The 23,392-nt window shown below is 38.8% G+C and overlaps 1 protein-coding gene across 20 annotated transcripts in view; it reads right to left on the reverse strand.

Moving 5' to 3' along the window:
- SUGCT (succinyl-CoA:glutarate-CoA transferase) overlaps positions 1 to 23,392 on the reverse strand; it is an 808,589-nt gene that overhangs the window by 770,174 nt on the left and 15,023 nt on the right. For all 20 annotated transcript variants that reach the window (XM_082692660.1, XM_082692659.1, XM_082692656.1 and 17 more), the window contains exons 2-3: positions 5,283 to 5,334; positions 4,041 to 4,114 (exon numbers count right to left, since the gene is read on the reverse strand). In XM_082692660.1, the coding sequence (XP_082548786.1) occupies positions 4,041 to 4,114; positions 5,283 to 5,334 (126 nt within the window). The remainder of the gene's footprint in view (positions 1 to 4,040; positions 4,115 to 5,282; positions 5,335 to 23,392) is intronic.

A 23,392-nucleotide genomic window follows, 5' to 3' on the forward strand; every position in this document is an offset into this window, starting at 1 on the left:
GAATATGAGTTAGACTTGAAATTCTAATCTCATCTAAATAATATAATTAACCTATTAGCCCATTAGACTTTACCACTAAAACTGATCAAGAAAAGCAGACATAACCTTTTGGGGAAAAAAAAAAAAACAGAGGCCAAAGAATAGATTCATTTGTTGAAAAATAATAATAACAACAACAACTTCCCAAGAGAAAAAACAGAACACAGGCCAGAGGAGAAAAGAAGCATTAGTTCCAGGGGTACCTGGTGGCTCAGTCCATTAAGCGTCTACCTTTGGCTCAGGTCATGATCCCTGGGTCCTGGGATTGAACCCCACGTCCTGTCAGACTCCCTGCTCAGCTAAGAGTCTGCTTCTCCCTCTCCCTTCCTACCCTCCCCAACTCGTGCACTCCCACTCTCTCTTTCTCTCTCTCAAATAAATAAATAAATAAATAAAATCTGAACAAAAAAAGAAGACACATTATTTCTAACTGGAGATGAACCAATAACAAAACAAAGAAATCACGGTTAGCATCAAATGGAATAGCATGCTCAAAATAAAAGGGGAAAAAGTGAACTATAGGATCCCAGAAAGGCAATCTTCTAGGAATAAACCAGTAAGAGGCTTCACGGCAGGTGTGAATCTGGATCTTCAGGATCAGACAGGACCTCTTGGAGTAAAGAGAAAGTCCAGCCACTCTACTCTCCTGAAGCTTTCAATACCTAGTTTTCTTAAAATAAAGCAACGTCAAGGGAGGGCTAAAATTAGGTAATTTCACATGTTTACATTCATCTTTCAAAATGGAAATAATGTCAGGAACTTAATTGGAGGTCTACATGGTTTTCCTACCCAGGACTTTAGAGAGGATCAGTGGCCCCTGGAAAGAATCAGCATGGACAAGAAATAAAGGCTAAAGGTCACCAACTGGGAAAACTGACAGTTGAAAGATGTTTTATTGGACCCACACAAAATTTAAAGTTTTTAATTAGCTGCCATGACTTCAAAGTCTGGAGACCTCATATAAAACTTCAGACTGCTTTTCTTAAAAGATATTTTGACACATTCAATCCATTCAGCAAAATATTTATTGAGCACCTACTACATCACAGACAGTGCTCCACAGCAGTGAACAAAGAACCGCATACACCTCTGCCCTCATACTCCTGCCTAAGGGCCACAAGCCACGAGTACCAGCAGCATCATTTGCTGCCTTCCCTAGTCCACTTTGCCCAGCTAAGTAACTAAGAAAGAAGAGAAAGAAAATATATGGGCTCTTTGATTACAAATATAAGAATAGTCTAAGTCCCAAATCAGAAAGCTATAACCTGGGTGGCTCAGTCAGTTAAGTGTCTGCTTCAGCTCAGGTCGTGATCCCAGGGTCCCGGGACTGAGCTCTGCATCAGGCTCCCTGCTCAATGGGGGCTCTGCTTCTCCCTCTCCCTCTGCCTCTCCCCCTGCTATGCTCGTTCTCTCTCAAATAAATAAATAATTTTTTTTTAAAAAGGAAGGAGGGAAGGAAAGAAGGAAGCAAGCAAGCAAGCGGGAAGGAAGAACTAGAGGAGTGGCCTGAGAAAAGACTAATTCTCTCCTGAACTTTGAAAGTCCTGCCAAATTACTCTTCCTCAGATCTGTGTTGAATAACTATCTCAAAACCCAAAACAGTTAAACACATAATAGAAATATTAAAATGCGTCATGCAGGGGCACCTGAGTGGCTCAGTTGTTAAGCAGCTGCCTTCAGCTCAGGTCATGATCCTGGGGTCCTTCTGCTCAGTGGGAAGCCTTCTTCTTCCTCTCCCACTCCCCCTGCTTGTGTGTTCTCTCTCTCTCTCTCACTCTATGTCAAATAAATAAATAAGATCTTTAAAAATAAATTAATTAATTAAATAAAATGCATCATGCAGAAGGATTAAGGGAAAGAGACCAATCAGGAAAAAAAAATGAACAACCTACTACGAACAAAGCTCAATCCCAAGTGTATGACTATGGGATGTAAAGTCCTAGACAAAGGAAGGTACCCCCTACTGAAGAAAGGAAAACGTACAAAGGAGAAATGAGGCCTACATAAAGAGGGAATAATGATCTCTAAAATGAATATAAACATAAACATTTAGATTAGTGCTTAACTGAAATAGCAAGAGAAAGTAGACCTGATGCTCCATCTAGGACGGGAAGACCCAATGGCTAAAATGAGAAAGTGCCATGGTATTGAATTTGCATAATAACATGGAAATCAAAGTTTTATAAAACCTGGAAAAGACAAAAAGGGTATTCAGCCAGAAAGCAAACATTATTCAGCATGCATCCCACAACAACCAAATGTGATGAACATCAATGACCAGGTAAATGAAGCTTTCGTTACATCTGGAAAGCAGGGTTCACCAGACTCTTTCACCACCTGGAGCCTGATAAACACAGGGTCAAATAAATCCGATATAATAATAACAGAGTATTCCCCATGCTGATCAGAGAATCTTCTGCTAATTGCTTTGTCCTCCTAAGAAATCTAATAAGCAGAAAGTTGAATCTTCTACACCATGTCTTCTACTTTATAGTGTTTAATCACTTCTGGGAAATTAATCAGGTGATGTAATTATAAACTAGTCTTTTATGAGTCTTGCAGATATACTCATACTATTCAAGGCTAGACCATTTTCACTAACTTGGTAATTCTGTTCCATATCCCTAAGGATCCAATTTGAAGACTAAATAATAATGCTAAGTTTTGAAACCATCCAAAATGAGCTCCTTATAGGATGATATGGAGGACATGGAGAAGATGGACTCTGCTCTTTAAGTGCTTGTAGGAGAGAAGGAGCATACAATAATTTCTTTCAATAGTAAGTATTGAAATAACTTTCAATAAAAGCATGAGCTAAACACCCAAATACTAAGAAGGCACCAAATAAAAGTGAGAATTGTGTACACCGAATAGATTTATTTGGTGGACCAAGAGGAAAGGAAAAATGGGAAAGATGTGATGAAAAACAAACCCAAAAAACTGATCTCAGTTTCAGTGTTCCTCTCTCAAAATGCTTACAATTATAAAATGAGAAAATGTTTCTTTTATTAAAAACAGAAAAGAATGACTTATTTTGGAGTATCTGGGTTCCTTTTGAAAGGACGCTGATTCCTTTTCCTTTTCTCCTTCCTGTGTGTCCTGCGTCTACCGTTTTACCCTCCCCTCCTCTTGGCCTTCCCTCCATCCCCCAGCAAGGAAGGGTGGTCAGGCCAGCTCTAAAGACAGTCTCAATGATAGGCTGGCGCGGGGCTAAGGAGAGCCAGACCAGGGTGAGTGCGTGGATATTCCTGATCAGCTGTGTGACTTTGGACAAACTGCTTTATGTCTCTGTTCCTCTGTGTTTATAATCTCAGAATAATACAGGGTCAGCCCATAAGGTTGTAGCAGACATTAAATAACTTAATACAGGCCTCATGTTAAGACCTGTGCCTGTCCCTGCAAGTGCTAGCATCATGGTGACAGTGCATGGTGCATCTCCGTCTCTACAGGAGGCTTTCAGGTACGTGTGAAGGGCCTGGCTAAAGCCTTAAAACCTGGCACTTACAAAAAGTAAGAGGAGGGGCACTTTGGTGGCTCAGTCATGAAGCATCTGCCTTCGGCTCAGGTCATGATCCCAGGTCCTGGGATCAAGCCCCTCTCCCACTCCCCTCCCCCTGCTTGTGTTCCCTCTCTTGCTGTGTCTCTCTGTTAAACAAATAAAATATATTTTTTTTAATGAGTAAGAAGAAATCACTAGTATAGGTTCAGAGGAAAGTAAGGAATGGAGAGGAAAAAAAATAATCATTTCATTTCAATTCTCCCGTCATCCCATATTCTCCCGTCATCCCATATACAGACACATAGTTATTTTTTTAAAAAACAGCTAAAAACTGTAGTACTCTGGGGCACCTGGCTGGTTCTGTTGGAAGAGCATGTGACTTCTGATCTCAGGGTTATGAGTTCAAGCCCCACGTTGGGTGTACAGATTACTTAAAAATAAAATCTTTAAAAAAGAGAAACTTGTATTAGTTTCCATGTTTTAAAGAGAGCAATAGCTTTACCTGGTCTTTCCACTTTTATAACTTCTGCTCCAAGATCTCCTAAATTCATAGTAGCAAAAGGTCCCGCCAGTACTCTACAATATTAACAATGATAAATAATTACCACCTTGCAGATTTTTATATTAATTCTTAATAACTCATTAACATAGATAAACTCATATAATTATAGTAAGAATTAAAATTATTAAAACTGTTCAAAAATAGCAATTTGGCACTACGAATTAAGAGCTTTAAATATTCCGAGGGCACATGGGAGCTCAGTTTTAAGCATCTGCCTTTGGCTCAGGTCATGATCCCAGGGTCCTGAGATTGAGTCCCCCCCACTGGGCTCCCTGCTCGGTGGGAAGCCTGCTTCTCCCTCTCCCACTCTCCCTGCTTGTGTTCCTTCTCTCGCTGTGTCTCTATCAAATAAATAAATTAAAACTTTAAAAAGAAAAAAAAAAAAGTATATTCCCACAGGGTGCCTGGGTGATGCAGTTAAGCATCTGCCTTCAGCTCAGGTCATGATATTAGGGTCATGAACTCAGGGTCCTGGGATCGAGCCCCTCAGTGGGAAGTCTGCTTTTCCTCCTGCCCCATGCTTTCTCTCAAATAAATAAATAAAATCTTTCCAAAAAAGTATATTCCCATTGATTCAGTAATTCCACTTCCAGAATTCTATGCTAAGGAAGAAATCCTAAGATTTCCTGAGGCAAGGATTTATGAAAAAGGAAACCTAATTTGTAATTGTGAAATATTAGGGGAAGAGTAATTATATGACAACTATATAATAAAGTATCATCCCACATTTTTCTGGAATTTTGAATGACACAGAAAAACACTCAAAATATAACATTGTCTTTTAAATGTGGGCAAAACTGTAATTTCAAATTTTTTAAAGATTTTATTTTTTATTTGAGAGAAAGAAAGCATGAGCAAGGGTAGGGGCAGAGGGAGAGGGAGAAGCAGCTAAGCAACTGAGCCAAAGGCAGATGCTTAACCAACTGAGCCACCCAGATGCCCCCAAAACTATACTTTCAATATGGTTCCAATTTTTGGTTTTAAAAATTATATATAAATATGCAGATTAGAAAAAATGCACAAATATATTTTTTGCTCTTAGAATTATGCAATAAAAAAATTTCTTTTTTCTTTTCCTTTCTAAAACTTTGATAGTAAGCAATATAATTCAAAAAATAAATGTATTTTTTTTGAAAGAAGGGAAAACTTCAATCACCAAAACACAGATAAACCAATACAAACCTTGTTAGATCCAGAATTTTCACACCCTCCAAGGGCTTCATATTGTCAGTATCTGGCAAAACACAGAAAATATTTTAAGAGTACTGATTACTAATTTTCAGGAGGAAGAATGCAGAATTCTTCATATTGTGTTTTAAGTAATCTGTATCACCACCAAAAACATATGTTTTCCTTCACAATATTTCTGCTTTCTATGTAACACAGAAACCTTGACCTGATTCAGTGAAATCAACCTGTAAAAATTACAAGGGCTAATACACAGTTAATGAAGTCCGCAGCTACACTTAAGATAGTTTGTCTAATGAAAAATAAAAGTAGTGGGGGAGGAACATCCGGCTGAGCACAAAGGATTTTTAGGGTACTATGCTAATATGCTAATGAATCGTTGAGCACTACATCAAAAACTAATGACATGCTATATGTTGGCTAACTGAACATAACATATATAGATAGAGAGAGAGAGAGTTACAGATATAGATATCTATATCTATATATATATATGATGTAACAAACTGAAACAAACATACCACTCTAGTGATAAGGGGGGATGTGTGAAGGCAAGGGACAGATGGGAATTCTCTGTACCTTCCTCCCAATTCTGCTGTAAACCTGAAACTGCTATAAAAAATAATAATACTTAAAAAGTCTTTAAAAAATAAATAAATAGGGTGCCTGGGTGGCAGTGGGTTAAGCCGCTGCCTTCGGCTCAGGTCGTGATCTCAGGGTCCTGGGATCGAGTCCCGCATCGGGCTCTCTGCTCAGCAGGGAGCCTGCTTCCTCCTCTCTCTCTCTGCCTGCCTCTCTGCCTACTTGTGATCTCTGTCTGTCAAATAAATAAATAAAATCTTTAATAAAAAAATAATAATAAATAAAATATAAATAAATAATGAACTACACAACAAAAAAGGAACAACAAAGACCTCCACATACCTGTTCCACATTAAGACAGGGAGACAATATGATTTTTTTAAAGTTTATTAAACAATTTAATAAACAAAAGTTTATTAAACAATCAAATGTGTTTTTCTCTTTACCCACCAGCTATAAAAATAAGTAGATAGGTCAACAATCATATCACTAATTCACTGAAAACATTTAACATCAACATTAAATCACAACGTTAAATTCTTGCCAAGTGGTTTACAAAGTTTATATCATAATGACTGCTACCAAGCTGAATTATTGGGAGAAAATGATGAACTACTGGTTCAGTACATTTTTAAATCAGACTATTTTTTAGAGCAGTTTTAGATTTGGGCAGTACAACTGAGCAGAAAGTACCAAGAATTCCCATGTACCTCTTTTCCCATGAATGCACAACCTCCCCCACTTTGAACATCCCTCACCAGAGAGACACATTTGCTACAGCTGATGAAGATACACTGAAGGGTCCCTATCACTTAATTTACAGTTCACTCTTGGTCTCGTACGTTTTATGGATTAGACGAACATGTAGTGGAATGTACCAAACATTATTATATACAGATTCATTTCACTGCCCTAAAAGCCCTCTGTGCTCTGATTACTCATCCATTCCTCCCCTCAAAACTCCAGAACCCAATCTTTTTACTGTATCCACAATTTGCCTTTTCCAGAACATGATATAGCTGGAATCATACAGTAGGCAGCCTTTTCAGATTTGCTTCTTTATGTGTTTAAGTTTCCTCTATGGGTCAGCAGATCATTTCTTTTCAGTGCTGAATAATACTCCGTTACCTTGATACACCAGTTAATTTATCCATCCACCTACTAAAGGACACCTTCATTGTTTTCAAGATTTGACTGTTATGAAGTAAGCTGCTAAAATGTTGTGTACACATTTCTGTGTGGACTTAAGTTTTCAACCCATTTGGTTAACTATCAAGGAATACCGATTACTGAATAGTATGATGAGAGTATGTTTAGTTTTCCACTCCTTCTTCCAAAGGAGCTGTACCATGTTGCATTCCCACCAGCAATGAATGAGAATTCCTTAGTCCAATACATTTTTTAAAAAATCTCAATGCAGCTCCATCACTAGTGGAAGTAACAGGAGCCACACATTTATACATACACCATTACAGTCTTGAGAAGTATCACAGTGGCACAGTAATTCTTAGCTAGGAGGGTCCCCAGGCCACACTGCTCTAGGAAGAAATAAGCAAAGGGCATTTTGTCCTTGAAACCAGTCAATGTATTCTTTTACAATAAAAAAATGCTATCACAGCAGTAGGAAATATATGAAGTCTATGTGACTGGTGCATTATTTTCTTGGAAACACACTTATGTAGGAAACTAAATTATATGCAGAGGATAAACTGATGAGCAGAGGATCAGAAAAAGGGAAGTAACTACAACAATGTTTAATGTGGTAACCATGAATCACCTTTCCAGATATCCACACACTTGTACATTCTCCTTCCATGCTGACTCTGAGCTTGGACAACCGCCTTGCTTTAAGCCAAGGGAACATTACATAGTAGGACTTGACTTTTGGGAACACCTCCACCTTCAGATGAAAAAGTGGAGGACAAAAGAACAAATGGAGAGAGGCTTAGCCATCCCAGTCTGTAGCTGTCCCAGGTGAGGTCCAGATTTGTGGGTGAAGCCATCTTAAAACACTCAGATCCGGGGGGCGCCTGGGTGGCTCAGTGGGTTAAAGCCTCTGCCTTCGGCTCAAGTCATGATCTCAGGGTCCTGGGATCGAGATCCACATTGGGCTCTCTGCTCTTCGGGGAGCCTGCTACCTCTTCTCTCTCTGCCTACCTCTTTGCCTGCCTGTGATCTCTATCTGTTAAATAAATAAATAAAATCTTAAAAAAAAAAAAAAAAAAAACCACTCAGATCCAGGCAGGTGAGTTCAGGTGAGTCTAGCAGGACACTCACAGAACTCTGAGAAAAAATGAGCCACTGTTGTTCTAAGCCATTCAGTTTTGAAGTGGTCTGTTGTAGAGCAATAGATAAACAGATACAATGGCTATGGCAGAGCAATCCTTTCAAAATAAAACATATGTCATGCCCCTGCTTGAAATCCTCTAATGGCTTCTTACCAAACTTAGAATGAAACTCAGCATCTTCCCAAAGCCCACGGATGCTGCTTGCTCTGGCCCTCTGCTACCTCTCCGGCCATGACCCCATCCCTCCCGCCCAGGCTTCCCCAGCTACATTAGCCGTCTTGCAGTCCCTTGAACAAACTGAGCCTATTTCTGTTTCAGGGCCTATGGCAGAAACAGAGCTGGACCACCAAGATTCCCCTTCAGAGAAAGGAATTTCTGCCCAACCTACAAGAAAGAAGCATGGTCAACTTACAGCTCCAGCATTGGTTTCCTCAAGGTCCACCTTTCCTCACTCAGCTGAGAGCACTCTGTTCTCAGGACAGTCCCTGGTCCAATGACTGAGCAAAGTTGGGCAGAAAGGCCTGTTCGTTTCCTCCACCCCCTGCAGCTGTCCTTGGTGTACTGAATTTGACAGGTGCACGTGAGTCTGAGGGCCAATCCTATTTCTTTCCTTTCCCTTTCACGGGTGTTACTCCCCAATAAATCCTCTGTCCTTCCAACTCTGTCTCCACATCTGCTTTCTGGAGAATCCGAGATGTGACAGGACCTTTGCACCTGCTATTCCCTAGTCCTGGAACTCTTTTCCTCCACACATTGGCATGTTTTGCTTACTTCACTCAAATTTCTGCTCAAACACCGCACTCTCAGAGAAATCTTGCCTGATCATCCAATCCCAAACAGCACCCCTCTGGATCTCAGTATGCTTTAGTTTTCTTTATAACACCTACCATGACTTCACATTACCTGATATGTTTATTTATTGTACTGTCTTTTCCACTAGAATGTAACCTCAATGAAGGCCGGACTTGTCTGTCTTGTATCTCCTGCCAGAATAGTGGCTGCCATACAGTAGGTACTCTCTAAGAATTAGCTGAAAGGTCACACGGGGAAGCGATGAGAGAGGGAGGAAGAACTCATATACTTAATAATTCATATGATCATTGCAATGGACTGAATGTGTCCCCCCAAAACTCGTAAGTTGAAATAGTAGCCCCCGAAGTTATAATATTAGGAAGTGGGACCTTTAAGGGTGGAACCACCATGAGTGGAATTAGTACCCTTAAATGAGCCCCAAAGAACTTCCTTGCACCCCTTCCGCCATGTGAGGACAGAGCAGGGAGTAAGCAGCCCCCAACCTGGAAGAGCACCAGAATCCAACCATGCTAGCCCTCTGATCTCACATTTCTAGCCTCCAGAACCATAAGAAACAAATTTCTATTGTATATAAGTCTGTGATATTCTATTATAGCAGCCCAAACTTACTAAAATCATTGAAAGAGACCAGAATCTTCAAAGTCAGATAGCTGATTTTTTTTCTAACCTGGAGAGAGCTTGAGTACAGTGGGAAAAGACACAGTTAGGGACACCTGAGTGGCTCAGTTGGTTAAGCATCCAACTTTTGATTTCGGCTCACGTCATGATCTCAGGGTGGTGAGATCGAGCCCCACATCAGGCTCTGTGCTCAGTGGGAAGTAGGCTTGAGATTCTCTCTCTCTGCCCCTCCCCCTACTCTTGTGTTCTCTCTCTCTAAAATAAATAAGTAAATATTAAAAAAAAAAAAAAAGACACAGTTAAAGACATAGTGAAAATGCTCTGCCAAAGAACTTTCAGTGGGCATCTGAAGATATAGGTAAGTAGCTGGAATAGAAAGGAAAATAAGACAGAAAGAGGAAGCTGACGAAAAATGACAGAAGAAAAACTACCTAGGAAAAACTTCTATTAACAAGACAGCTCAAAGACCTTTTTTTAATATATTACAAGAGTTAGCATTAGATTTTACATTATATGTGGTACCTAAACAAAATTACCAAGTTCATTCAGTAAAGTCTAGCACAAACCCAAATACCTTATGTGAGTGGTTCTTGGGAAGATTTTTTTAAAAAGGGTGAGTTGGAGCTGTGGCAGAGTGAGTAGAATAGGTACACTAAGTAGGACAAGAGTAAAAGCTCCCATTAAACAACCTTTGTCCCTACTATGTGCTAATCATTCTATGAAGATACAGCATGAGAGGCATCATACCCCTTCCTCCTATTTCATGATCTACCAGGGAAAACCAGAAGATACAATTACTATTATGATTAAGAGTATCACCCTATGGGCGCCTGGGTGGCTCAGTGGGTTAAGCCGCTGCCTTTGGCTCAGGTCATGATCTCAGGGTCCTGGGATCCAGCCCTGCATTGGACTCTCTGCTTAGCAGGGAGCCTGCTTCCTCCTCTCTCTCTGCCTGCCTCTCTGCCTACTTGTGATCTCTCTCTGTCAAATAAATAAATAAAATCTTTAAAAAAAAAAAAAAAGTATCACCCTAGGTTCAAATTGTTACTCTATTTAGTACTTATGACCTTGTTCTACCTTGATTTCCCTATTTGTAAAACTGGGAAAATACTGGGGCCTATCTCACAAGGATACTAAAAAATTGAATGAAACCTTGCCTTACAAGCATTTAGCCATGGTGCTCAATAAATGTCAGCTCGTGTCAGTATTATTTTTACCTTCTCCCCAAACTTGTCTTGTGTTTCTTGAATCAGTAAATGGCACTCCTACCCACTTGGTTACCCAAGCCAAAAACCCAAACAAAATTCTTCAACCCTCTCTCTTTTTGCACCCCTTAAATTTAATAAAGAACTCATTGCAGTCTTTCTCAAAAATATCTCTTGGCTCGCTTCTCTTCTCTCATCCCCACTGCCACCATTGTAGCTCACGTCACGATCAACTCTCTCTTGAGTTGCTCTAAAAACCTACTAATTCTTCTGCCAGGCTTCAATCTTTACTCTCTTCAAAACAACATCCATAGGGGCACCTGGGTAGCTCAGCTGGTTAAGCATAAAACTCTTGATCTCAGCTCAGGTCTTGATCTCAGGGCCATGAGTTCAAACCCCTTGCTGGACTCACACTGGGCGTGGAGCCTACATTAAAAAGAGAAGAGAAAGGGTGCCTGGGTGGCTCAGTGGGTTAAAGCCTCAGCCTTCAGCTCAGGTCATGATCCCTGGGTCCTGGGATCGAGCCCTGCATCGGGCTCTCTTCAGCAGGGAACCTGCTTTCCTTCCTCTCTCTCTCTGCCTGCCTCTCTGCCTAATTGTGATCTCTGTCTGTCAAATAAGGAAATAAAAAATCTTTTGAAAAAAGAGAGGAGAGAAGAGGAGGCACAGAAGAGAAAGAGAACAAAAGAAAGAAAAGGAAAAGAAAAGGCACCCTCCATAATGCTGCCAGAATTATTTTTCAAAATGCAAATTGGCCCAATCTTTTCAACCATATCAGTTTCTCATTCCTCTCTTCCTTATCTCAGTTAATGGCATCATCAACTGCTCTAAGATAGAATTTAGGACCTTCCCAGGCATGTCTTCTTCTTCACTCCCCACATTCAATCAGCCATCAATTTTCTGTTAAATCTGCTTGATTCTTCCCCAGTTCCCTGGTACTGCCTCTGCTCAGGCCTTCATCATTTCTTGTCCCAACTGTCTGCAAAAGCACCTTAACCTCAACACTGCTTCCAGAGTAATCTTCCAAAATGAAGAACCCATTATGCCACTTTCTTGTTCATTCACACATTCACTCATGGTCCTTTCCCTCATGAATCTTACAGTCTATTTTCCTCCTAAAACTGCAAACGAGACCATTGTTCATGATTTCACCCCTGTCCACCTTTTCAATTTCAATCTGCAAAAAAAGAAATGTCTTACCAGTCATACTTCTTTCAAATCGCTCACATTTCCAGGCTGCTGTATGTGCTCTTTCCTCTGACTCTAATAATCCTTTGCCCTGTCTCACCTACACAAGTCCTTCCATCTTTCCTAAGTCAACATCCTTAGAAGGCATCCCTGCTCGACAGCATCCTGAGCAAGTCTCTGTCAATAGCACTCTTCTGAATTATGACTTACTAGTCAGTCTTAACTAGATGATAAAGTCTTGAGAAAAGTGACTTTCATTCTGTGTTTCCAATATCAAACACTAGCATCTGAAATGTAGTAAGAACTCAATAAATATTTATGGAAGGAAAGACAGGACAGAATGGAAGAAAAAATGTCCTCACATTTTGCAATGTATTACATTGTAATATTGTATTACATATTGTAATATTGTAATATATACAATGTATACATACATTGTATACAATATATAATATACATATACAATATACATATATAATATACAATAAAATGTATTACAATGTAACACATTTTACAATGTATTAATAGACTGTCATAATGGAACACTGTAAAAAATATTATGTAGGCCCACTGCAGCAATGATAAGTAGGGTTTCTTGGTGCCCATGATGGATGCTGCAGTGTTTTATAACCTAATCCCAGAAGCGACATATTATCACTTCTGCCACATGCGATTAGTCACACAGGCCAACTGGTGCAGAGTTAGGGAGTGTTCACACAAGGTGGTATGAGGAAAAAAGGATCATTACAGCCATCTTGGAAACTGGGCAATGCACTCAAAGTGGTTTTAGTTTGTATTTCCACGATGACAAGTGATGTTGAGCACATTTTCATATGTTTATTTGCCATTGTCATGTCTTTTTTCTACTAAACATCTACTTGAAACATTTGTCTGTTTTTGATTCAGTTCCCTTACACACCATGACTTCAAGAACCCTTACATCCTTAACACTTAACACACTGCAACATAAATATCAAGCTTTTGGAGAGGGCTGTCTGTTTTGTCCTCTACAAAATTAAATTGCCTAACTTCAAATTCATTGCTACCCAACAACAATCTCTTCCCAAAACAGCTACTACAAATCCTCTCCATTCGCTAAGCCTCTAAATCCCTTTCTTCTCTAGCTTTCATGTCAAATGAGCTTACTGGAAAATTATTCTTTGGGGAAGAATTTTATCAACCCAAGAGAAAATAACGGAAAATACTGATAGTAGTCATTCATACATAAAAGTCCAGCCATATTATCCTGTATTGAAATTAGTCAGTCAAGAAGCCTTACTTTAGTGTGCTAGCCCTGCCATAACAAAATACCATAAGCCTTAAACAACAGAAATTATTTTGTCACAGTTCTAGAGTCTAAAAGTCCAAGATCAAGATATTAGGAAGTTGATTGTCTCCTGAAGCCTCTTTCCTTCATTTGCTGATTACTACCTCCTTGCTGCCTCTTCACTTGGTCATCCCTCTGCGGAGTACATCCCTGATATCTCTCCTAACCTCTTCCTATAAAGGCACAAGTTATGGGCACCTGGGTGGCTCAGTTGGTTAAGCATCTGCCTTCAGCTCGGGTCATGATCCTGGAGCCACAGGACTGAGACCTGCATCAGGCTCCCAGTTCAGTAGGGAGTGGGCTTCCCTCTGAACTTCCCTCCTCTTCTGCTTTCTCTCTCTCACTCACTCTTGCTCAAATAAATAAATAAAATCTTTAAAAATATATGTTTAAAAAAGAAAGACACCAATCAGCAAAGGCCCACCAGAATGGCCTCATTTTAACCTAAATTATCTCTTTAAGAAGCCTACCTCCAAAAATAGTCACATTCTGAGGATCAAGGGGTTAGGACTTTAACATATGCATTTGAGGGGACACAATTCAGCCCATAATAAAGTTCTACCCATGCATGCAGTTTCCAAACTGTTCTTTTAATATCCATCTCTTATCACGTAGAACAGCCAAAAATCAGCAAAATATAGGGAAAACTGTATCAAGAAAGAGACAAAAGCAAACATGAAAAAAAAACTGAGAGAAAACAGATATATGGCAGGTAAAAGAACTTTTTTTAAAAACTACCATTATGATTCCATCAACATGACATTCTGGAAAAGGCAAAAGATAAAGATAGGAAACAGGTAAGAGCTGGGAGAAACTGGGGATGAAGAGAGGGAATGACTCAAATTTTGAGGGGGAAGGAAAGTGTTCTGTGCCTTAATTATGGTGATGGTTAATGACTCTATACATTTGTCCAAACTCAAGGAACTATATACCAAAAAGAATTTTAATGTATGCAAATTTTACCTCCATAAAAAATTATCAACATTATCAGAAATATGAAGAACTTGCACCAATAAAACAAAAAAAGATAATTGTAAATAATATTTAGACAATAAAAATATGATCTTAGAACTTTAGAAAAAGATACAAGAATGAAAATTTAAGAGAAAGGTAGAAAAATAAAAATAAGATGGAGCACCTGGGTGGCTCATTTGGTTAAGCAGCAGACTCTTGATTTGGCTCAGGTCATGATCTTAGAGTCCTGGGATTGAGTCCTGCTTCAGGCTCCACGCTCAGTAGTGAGTCTGTTTGAGGACTCTCTGCCTCTCTCTCTCTCTCTCTGTGTGTCCATTTCCCCACTCACTCTTCCTCTCTCTCTCAAATAAATAAATCTTAAAAAAAAAAAAAAAAAAAAAAGATAATCACCCAGACAGAACAAAAAGAAAGAATAAAAGTGAAAAACAGAGAAGAAGGAGGAAAAATAAAGGATCAGTCCAGGAATTCTGATAATACAGGCTGCTCAAAGAGTTAACAGCAAAAACAGAAAAGACAACATTAATAAAAATATAATTCAGAAAATGTTCACAGATTTGAAGGGTATGAATTTCCAGATTGAAAAGGCCCTCTGCAAGCCCTGCACAGATTTTTAAAAGGCACACACCACTTTGAAAAGATATATGCACCCCCTATATTTACTGCATTATTTACTGCATTATTATAATAGCCAAGCTATGGAAGCAGCCCCAGTGTCCATCAATAGGTAAATAGATAAAGAAGACATGATGTGTACACACACACACACACACACACACACACAGGAATATTACTCTGCCTTGAAAAAGATGTAATCATGCCTTTTGCAACAACATGGATAAACCTACAGGCTATTATGCCAAGTGAAATAAGTCAGACAGAAAGACAAATCATGTAAGATGTCACCCACAGGTGAAATCTAAAAAACAAAACAAATGAATAAACAAACCAAAAGCAGAATCAGACCTATAAATACAAACTGATGGTTGCCAGAGGGGAGAGGGTTGCCAGAGGGCAAATGGGTAAAGGGGAGTTGGAGATACAGGCTTCCAGCTACAGAATGAATAAGTCATGGGAATTAAAGGCACAGCCTAGGGAATGTAGTCAGTGATACTATAATAGCATTGCCTGGTGACAGACTTGTGACGAATATAACATCAATGTACAGATTTGTCAAATCATTGTATTGTATACCTGAAACTAATGCAACATTCTATATCAACTACACTAAAATTCAAAAAATTAACGAATTTGGGGCACCTGGGTGGCTCAATGGGTTGGGCCTCTGCCTTCGGCTCAGGTCAAGATCTTAGGATCCTGAGATCGAGTCCCACATCAGGCTCTCTGCTCAACAGGGAGCCTACTTCCCCCCTCTCCCTGCCTGCCTCTCTGCCTACTTGTGATCTCTCTCTCTGTGTCAAATAAATAACTAAAATCTTTGAAAAAATTAACTAATTTAATTAAATTAATAAAAATAAAGACACACACCAAGAATGAATAATTCATGGGAATGAAAGGTACAGCATAGGAAATATAGTAAATGATGTTGTAATAGCATTGTATGATGACAGACAGTAGCTACAGTTGTGAATATAGCATAATACATAGAGTTGTCACACCATGATATTATTCACCTGAAACTAATGTAACATTGTTTCAACTATACTTCAACAGAAAAATTTAAAAATAACAAAGTGCTAAAAATTTTCAATTTAAGAATCTAGAACATTAAGATTTTTTTTTTTCTCTGCCAAAAGAAGATCTGAAAACTTTCTAGGGAGAAAAAAGCATATAGAAAAGACTGGCTAGCAGAATGTCATTGAACTTCTCAACAGTACTGAAAACTAAAACATTAAAATGGAACAAAAACCTTAAAACTCTGAGAGGAAAATTTTTCTTTTAAATCTAAACCCAATCAAGCCATGAGTCTGGTGTGAGGGTAGAAAAAGAATATATTTAATCAAACAAATTTTCAAAAACTTTGCCTTCCTATCCTTTCTTGGGAAAATGATTTCTAGAGGATATGCTCCACCAAAAATACAATAAGAAATAAGATATGGTGTCAGAAAATGTAGGATCTTAAAGATGAAAGGAATCCTCAGGATGATAGTAAAGAAAATACTAACACAACAGCTGAAATATTTACACTTATGGTACAGTTGGGAATGAATTCAGGAAAGATATTGAAAAAGTAAATAAAGAAGCCAGACAAATATTAACAGAAGGGAAAAACAAAAAAGTGTGTGGGGCAGCAATGTAATCAAAAAATCCTAACAATTTAAGTACTGAACTGGTCTAGCAAAATTTACCATTTGGTAAGATGGAAAGTGTATGTGTAATCGTTGGAAGACAGTAAGACAAAGCTAGTCTTTATCACTACAGATAACGCCTAAAAACAAAATCAAGAAGTAGCATCATGGGTGTCTGGATGGCTCAGTGGGTTAAGCCGCTGCCTTCGGCTCAGGTCATGATCTCAGGGTCCTGGGATCGAGTCCTACATCGGGCTCTCTGCTCAGCAGAGAGCCTGCTTCCTCCTCTCTCTCTCTGACTTCTTGTAATCTCTCTCTGTCAAATAAATAAATAAAATCTTAAAAAAAAAAAGTAGCATCATAATCACCTTTATTAGAGATCTGGAGGTAAAAAACAAAAGAAACAGCTGAGAGAACTGAAATTTGTTATCTCTGGAAAAAAGAAAGGGGCAGAAAGACATAAGAGGCTACTGTTTTTCATAATTAACTTTACAGATCTGAAGTATACGTAAAACCTTGATTTTCAAAAAATTAAAAAACAAGTAAGTTATGTTAAACTGATGAGCAACAGGTGAAGAGTCATTTTTGCTGTGATGCCCCCTGCAGTGTTTTGACAAACACGGTCACTCTGAAGCCTTCCCTGACTCATTATTCATACACGTGGCTGCAGCTTCAAAGGGGAATCACAGTCCATTCTCATTACTCGCAGATTCTATATTAGAGAATCCAACTACTCGCTAACTCCAAGATCAATACTGCAGGGCTTCTGCACTCATTGCAGGACAGGAACAGAAAGCAGAAAATTTTCAGTCACTTGATGTACATGTTCCCATCTGAAGTCAAAGTGGGCTACGCACTGGCCTTCTTGCTTCAGGTCTCACACTGTAAGCAAGTGTCCTTTATGTGGTTTATTTAGTATCACATTTTCACATTTCTGTGCTTGTTTTGGTGATCCCGCCATTTAAATTGGCCCCCAAGGGGCGTGTGGATGGCTCAGTCAGTTAAGCGTCTGCCTTCAGCTCAGGTCTTGATCCCAGGGTCCTGGGATTGAGTCCTGCACTGGTTCCTTGCTCAGTGGAGAGCCTGCTTCTCCCTCTGTCCCCACACTGCTCAGGTTTTGTCTCGCTCACTCAAATAAATAAATAAAATCTTTAAAAAAAAAAAAAATGGTCCCCAAGAGAGTGGTGGAAGTGCTTGCTATCTGGTGTTTTTAAGTGCAAGAAGACTATGATGAGCTTTTTTTTTTTTTTTAAGATTTTATTTATTTGTCAGAGAGAGAGAGATCACAAGCATGGAGAGTGGAAGAAGGAGAAGCAGGCTCCTGTTGAGCAGGTAGCATGATACACGACTTGATCTCAGGGCCCCGAGATCATGACCCGAGCTGAAGGCAGCCACCCAGGTAAACCGCCCACCCCATTTTTTAAGATTTTATTTATTCATTTGCGGAGAGAGAGACAAGAGAGAGCATAAGCTGGTGGAGGGCCAGAGAGAAAGGGAGAAACAGACTCCCTGCTGAGCAGGGAGCCCAACACAGGGGCTCGATCCCAAGACCCCAGGATCATGACCTGAGCTCAAGGCAGATGCTTAACTGACTGAGCCACCCAGGTGCCCCATGGAGAAAATATGTTAGTTGAGCTTTGTTCAAGCATGACTATAACTATAGAAATTATAATGCTATGCACCAAGTTCAAAGTTAATGAAACATCAATATATATTAAATAAGGTGAGTTTAAACAAAAACACACACACTTAACAACATTATGTGTATTTATCAGTGGTCAAAATTGTGTGACCAGGGGCTCCTGGGTGGCTCAGTGGGCTAAAGCCTCTGCCTTTGGCTCAGGTCATGATCCCAGGGTCCTGAGATCGAGCCCCGCATCGGGCTCTCTGCTCGGCAGGGACCCTGCTTTCTCCTCTCTCTCTCTCTGCCTGCCTCTCTGCCTACTTCTGATTTCTGTCTGTCAAATGAATAAATAAAAATCTTAAAAAAAAAAATGTGTGACCAAAGACTGGCAGGAACTTAATCCTCTATTTCCCCTAAGAGCAATGGTTCAGTATTCACTACCTAGGTGTTCAGTTTATAGAATATAACTACCTCTAATAACAAGAATTACCTGTATAAAAGAGGTAAAAAAAAGATTAGTGCTAGCTCAACAAAGGCGGCCTTGACCAGCGCTGGGAAGCATTGAAACAAAATTGAATACCATCATCAAACATAGTTTGGAAGGGTGGGCAACAGGGAGAGGAAAAGCAAAGGTTTGATAAATTGATTTTAAAATTCATCTTGATGAGTATATGATCAGGAATAGCCCAGAATTTTTTGTGGAAGGAAGAATATTTAGCCTACAAAGTTAAAAAAAAAAGTAAAAATTTTAAAATATGCTATTAACATCTAAAACAAATGGAGAGAGAAACAGCCATAAAAAGAAATGAAAAATTGTTACATAATGCAGAGAAAATCTCAAACCAATGGGAATAGGATAAATTACTTAATAAACAATATTGGGGAAACTGATTATCCATCTAGAAAAAGAGGAAATGTGACCTACACATAATCCTATTAAGTTCTAAGATCTAAATACAAATTAAATTTTAAGTAAATGAAACCATTAAAACACTGGAAGAAGATGAAAGAAATATGTTACAGTTTTAGGTTGAGGAAAGCTCTTCTTTACCCCCCAAAATTTTGAAATTAAATCATCAAAGTTGATAAGTCTGGCTACATAAAATTTTAAACTCAATACAGTGAAAGATACCATGATTAAACTTAAAAGATAAGTAACAGACTCGAAGGATAGAAAACTTGCAATATATGTAAAAAGCAAAAGATTTCTACAATATATAAAATAATATTAGAAATCAGTAAGAAAGAGGGGCGCCTAGGTGGCTCAGTTGGTTGTGTCTGCTTCGGTTCAGGTCATGATCCCAGGGTGCAGGATAGAGTCCCACATCTCTCTTTCCCCTTCTGACAAATAAATAAATAAATCTTTTTTAAAAATTATATTTAAAAAAACAGTAAGACAGAAAGCCCAATGGAAAAGTACAAGACATATATGAACAGTCAATTCATAGATAAATAAAAATTTCCAGTATGCTACCAAAAAATGTTTATACCAATTTCATTTACAAGCAGAAGATGAAAATTTAAACAGTAAGAATTTTTTTCCTGAGGAGGAGTCAAGATGGCGGAGAAGTAGCAAGCTGAGACTGCTTCAGCTAGCCGGAGATCAGCTAGATAGCTTATCTAAAGATTGCAAACACCTGAAAATCCATCGGCAGATCGAAGAGAAGAAGAACAGCAATTCTGGAAACAGAAAATCAACCACTTTCTGAAAGGTGATTTCTTTTTTAAAAAATTCTTTTCTTTTCTTTTCTTTTTTTTTCTTTTTTCTTTTTTTTTTCTTTCTTCCTTTTTGAACCTCTTTTTATCCCCTTTCTCCCCCCTCACGATTTGGGATCTCTTCTAATTTGGTTAAAGCATATTTTCCTGGGGTTGTGGCCACCCTTTTAGTATTTTACTTGCCCCTTCATTTACTCTTATCTGGACAAAATGACAAGACGTAAAAATTCAACACAAAAAAAAGAACAAGAGGCAGTACCGAAGGCTAGGGACCTAATCAATACAGACATCAGTAATATGTCAGATCTAGAGTTCAGAATGACAATTCTCAAGGTTCTAGCCGGGCTCGAAAAAGGCATGGAAGATATTAGAGAAACCCTCTCGAGAGATATAAAAGCCCTTTCTGGAGAAATAAAAGAACTGAAATCTAACCAAGTTGAAATCAAAAAAGCTATTAATGAGGTGCAATCAAAAATGGAGGCTCTAACTGCTAGGATAAATGAGGCAGAAGAAAGAATTAGTGATATAGAAGACCAAATGACAGAGAATAAAGAAGCTGAGCAAAAGAGAGACAAACAGCTACTGGACCACGAGGGGAGAATTCGAGAGATAAGTGACACCATAAGACGAAACAACATTAGAATAATTGGGATTTCAGAAGATGAAGAAAGAGAGAGGGGAGCAGAAGGTATACTGGAGAGAATTATTGGGGAGAATTTCCCCAATATGGCAAAGGGAATGAGCATCAAAATTCAGGAGGTTCAGAGAACGCCCCTCAAAATCAATAAGAATAGGCCCACACCCCATCACCTAATAGTAAAATTTACAAGTCTCAGTGACAAAGAGAAAATCCTGAAAGCAGCCCGGGAAAAGAAGTCTGTAACATACAATGGTAAAAATATTAGATTGGCATCTGACTTATCCACAGAGACCTGGCAGGCCAGAAAGAGCTGGCATGATATTTTCAGAGCACTAAACGAGAAAAACATGCAGCCAAGAATACTATATCCAGCTAGGCTATCATTGAAAATAGAAGGAGAGATTAAAAGCTTCCAGGACAAACAAAAACTGAAAGAATTTGCAAATACCAAACCAGCTCTACAGGAAATATTGAAAGGGGTCCTCTAAGCAAAGAGAGAGCCTACAAGTGGTAGATCAGAAAGGAACAGAGACCATATACAGTAACAGTCACCTTACAGGCAATACAATGGCACTAAATTCATATCTCTCAATAGTTACCCTGAATGTGAATGGGCTAAATGCCCCTGTCAAAAGACGCAGGGTATCAGAATGGATAAAAAAACAAAACCCATCTATATGTTGCCTCCAAGAAACTCATTTTAAGCCCGAAGACACCTCCAGATTTAAAGTGAGGGGGTGGAAAAGAATTTACCATGCTAATGGACATCAGAAGAAAGCAGGAGTGGCAATCCTTATATCAGATCAATTAGATTTTAAGCCAAAGACTATAATAAGAGATGAGGAAGGACACTATATCATACTCAAAGGGTCTGTTCAACAAGAAGATTTAACAATTTTAAATATCTATGCCCCCAACGTGGGAGCAGCCAACTATATAAACCAATTAATAACAAAATCAAAGAAACACATCAACAATAATACAATAATAGTAGGGGACTTTAACACTCCCCTCACTGAAATGGACAGGTCATCCAAGCAAAAGATCAGCAAGGAAATAAAGGCCTTAAACGACACACTGGACCAGATGGACATCACGGATATATTCAGAATATTTCATCCCAAAGCAACAGAATACACATTCTTCTCTAGTGCACATGGAACATTCTCCAGAATAGATCACATCCTCGGTCCTAAATCAGGACTCAACCGGTATCAAAAGATTGGGATCATTCCCTGCATATTTTCAGACCACAATGCTCTAAAGCTAGAACTCAACCACAAAAGGAAGCTTGGAAAGAACCCAAATACATGGAGACTAAATAGTATCCTTCTAAAGAATGAATGGGTCAACCGGGAAATTAAAGAAGAATTGAAAAAAATCATGGAAACAAATGATAATGAAAATACAACGGTTCAAAATCTGTGGGACACAACAAAGGCAGTCCTGAGAGGAAAATATATAGCGGTACAAGCCTTTCTCAAGAAACAAGAAAGGTCTCAGGTACACAACCTAACCCTACACCTAAAGGAGCTGGAGAAAGAACAAGAAAGAAACCCTAAGCCCAGCAGGAGAAGAGAAATCATAAAGATCAGAGCAGAAATCAATGAAATAGAAACCAAAAAAACAATAGAACAAATCAACGAAAGTAGGAGCTGGTTCTTTGAAAGAATTAATAAAATTGATAAACCCCTGGCCAGACTTATCAAAAAGAAAAGAGAAAGGACCCAAATAAATAAAATCATGAATGAAAGAGGAGAGATCACAACTAACACCAAAGAAATACAAACTATTATAAGAACATACTATACAACTCTACGGCAATAAATTTGACAATCTGGAAGAAATGGATGCATTCCTAGAAACATATAAACTACCACAACTGAACCAGGAAGATATAGAAAGCCTGAACAGACCCATAACCAGTAAGGAGACTGAAACAGTCATTAAAAATCTCCAAACAAACAAAAGCCCAGGGCCAGACGGCTTCCCGGGGGAATTCTACCAAACATTTAAAGAAGAACTAATTCCTATTCTCCTGAAACTGTTCCAAAAAATAGAAATGGAAGGAAAACTTCCAAACTCATTTTATGAGGCCAGCATCACCTTGATCCCAAAACCAGACAAGGATCCCATCAAAAAAGAGAGCTATAGACCGATATCCTTGATGAACACAGATGCGAAAATACTTAACAAAATACTAGCCAATAGGATTCAACAGTACATTAAAAAGATTATTCACCACGACCAAGTGGGATTTATTCCAGGGCTGCAAGGTTGGGTCAACATCCGCAAATCAGTCAATGTGATACAACACATCAATAAAAGAAAGAACAAGAACCATATGATACTCTCAATAGATGCTGAAAAAGCATTTGACAAAGTACAGCATCCCTTCCTGATCAAAACTCTTAAAAGTGTAGGGATAGAGGGCACATACCTCAATATCATCAAAGCCATCTATGAAAAACCCACCGCAAATATCATTCTCAATGGAGAAAAACTGAAAGCTTTTCCGCTAAGGTCAGGAACACGGCAGGGATGTCCATTATCACCACTGCTATTCAACATTGTACTAGAGGTCCTAGCCTCAGCAATCAGACAACAGAAGGAAATTAAAGGCATCCAAATCGGCAAAGAAGAAGTCAAATTATCACTCTTCGCAGATGATATGATACTCTATGTGGAAAACCCAAAAGACTCCACTCCAAAACTGCTAGAACTTATACAGGAATTCAGTAAAGTGTCAGGATATAAAATCAATGCACAGAAATCAGTTGCATTTCTCTACACCAACAGCAAGACAGAAGAAAGAGATATTAAGGAGTCAATCCCATTTACAATTGCATCCAAAACCATAAGATACCTAGGAATAAACCTAA

This window comes from Mustela nivalis, assembly GCF_964662115.1.
Source record: "Mustela nivalis genome assembly, chromosome: 12".
In the NCBI taxonomy this organism is placed as follows: domain Eukaryota; kingdom Metazoa; phylum Chordata; class Mammalia; order Carnivora; family Mustelidae; genus Mustela; species Mustela nivalis.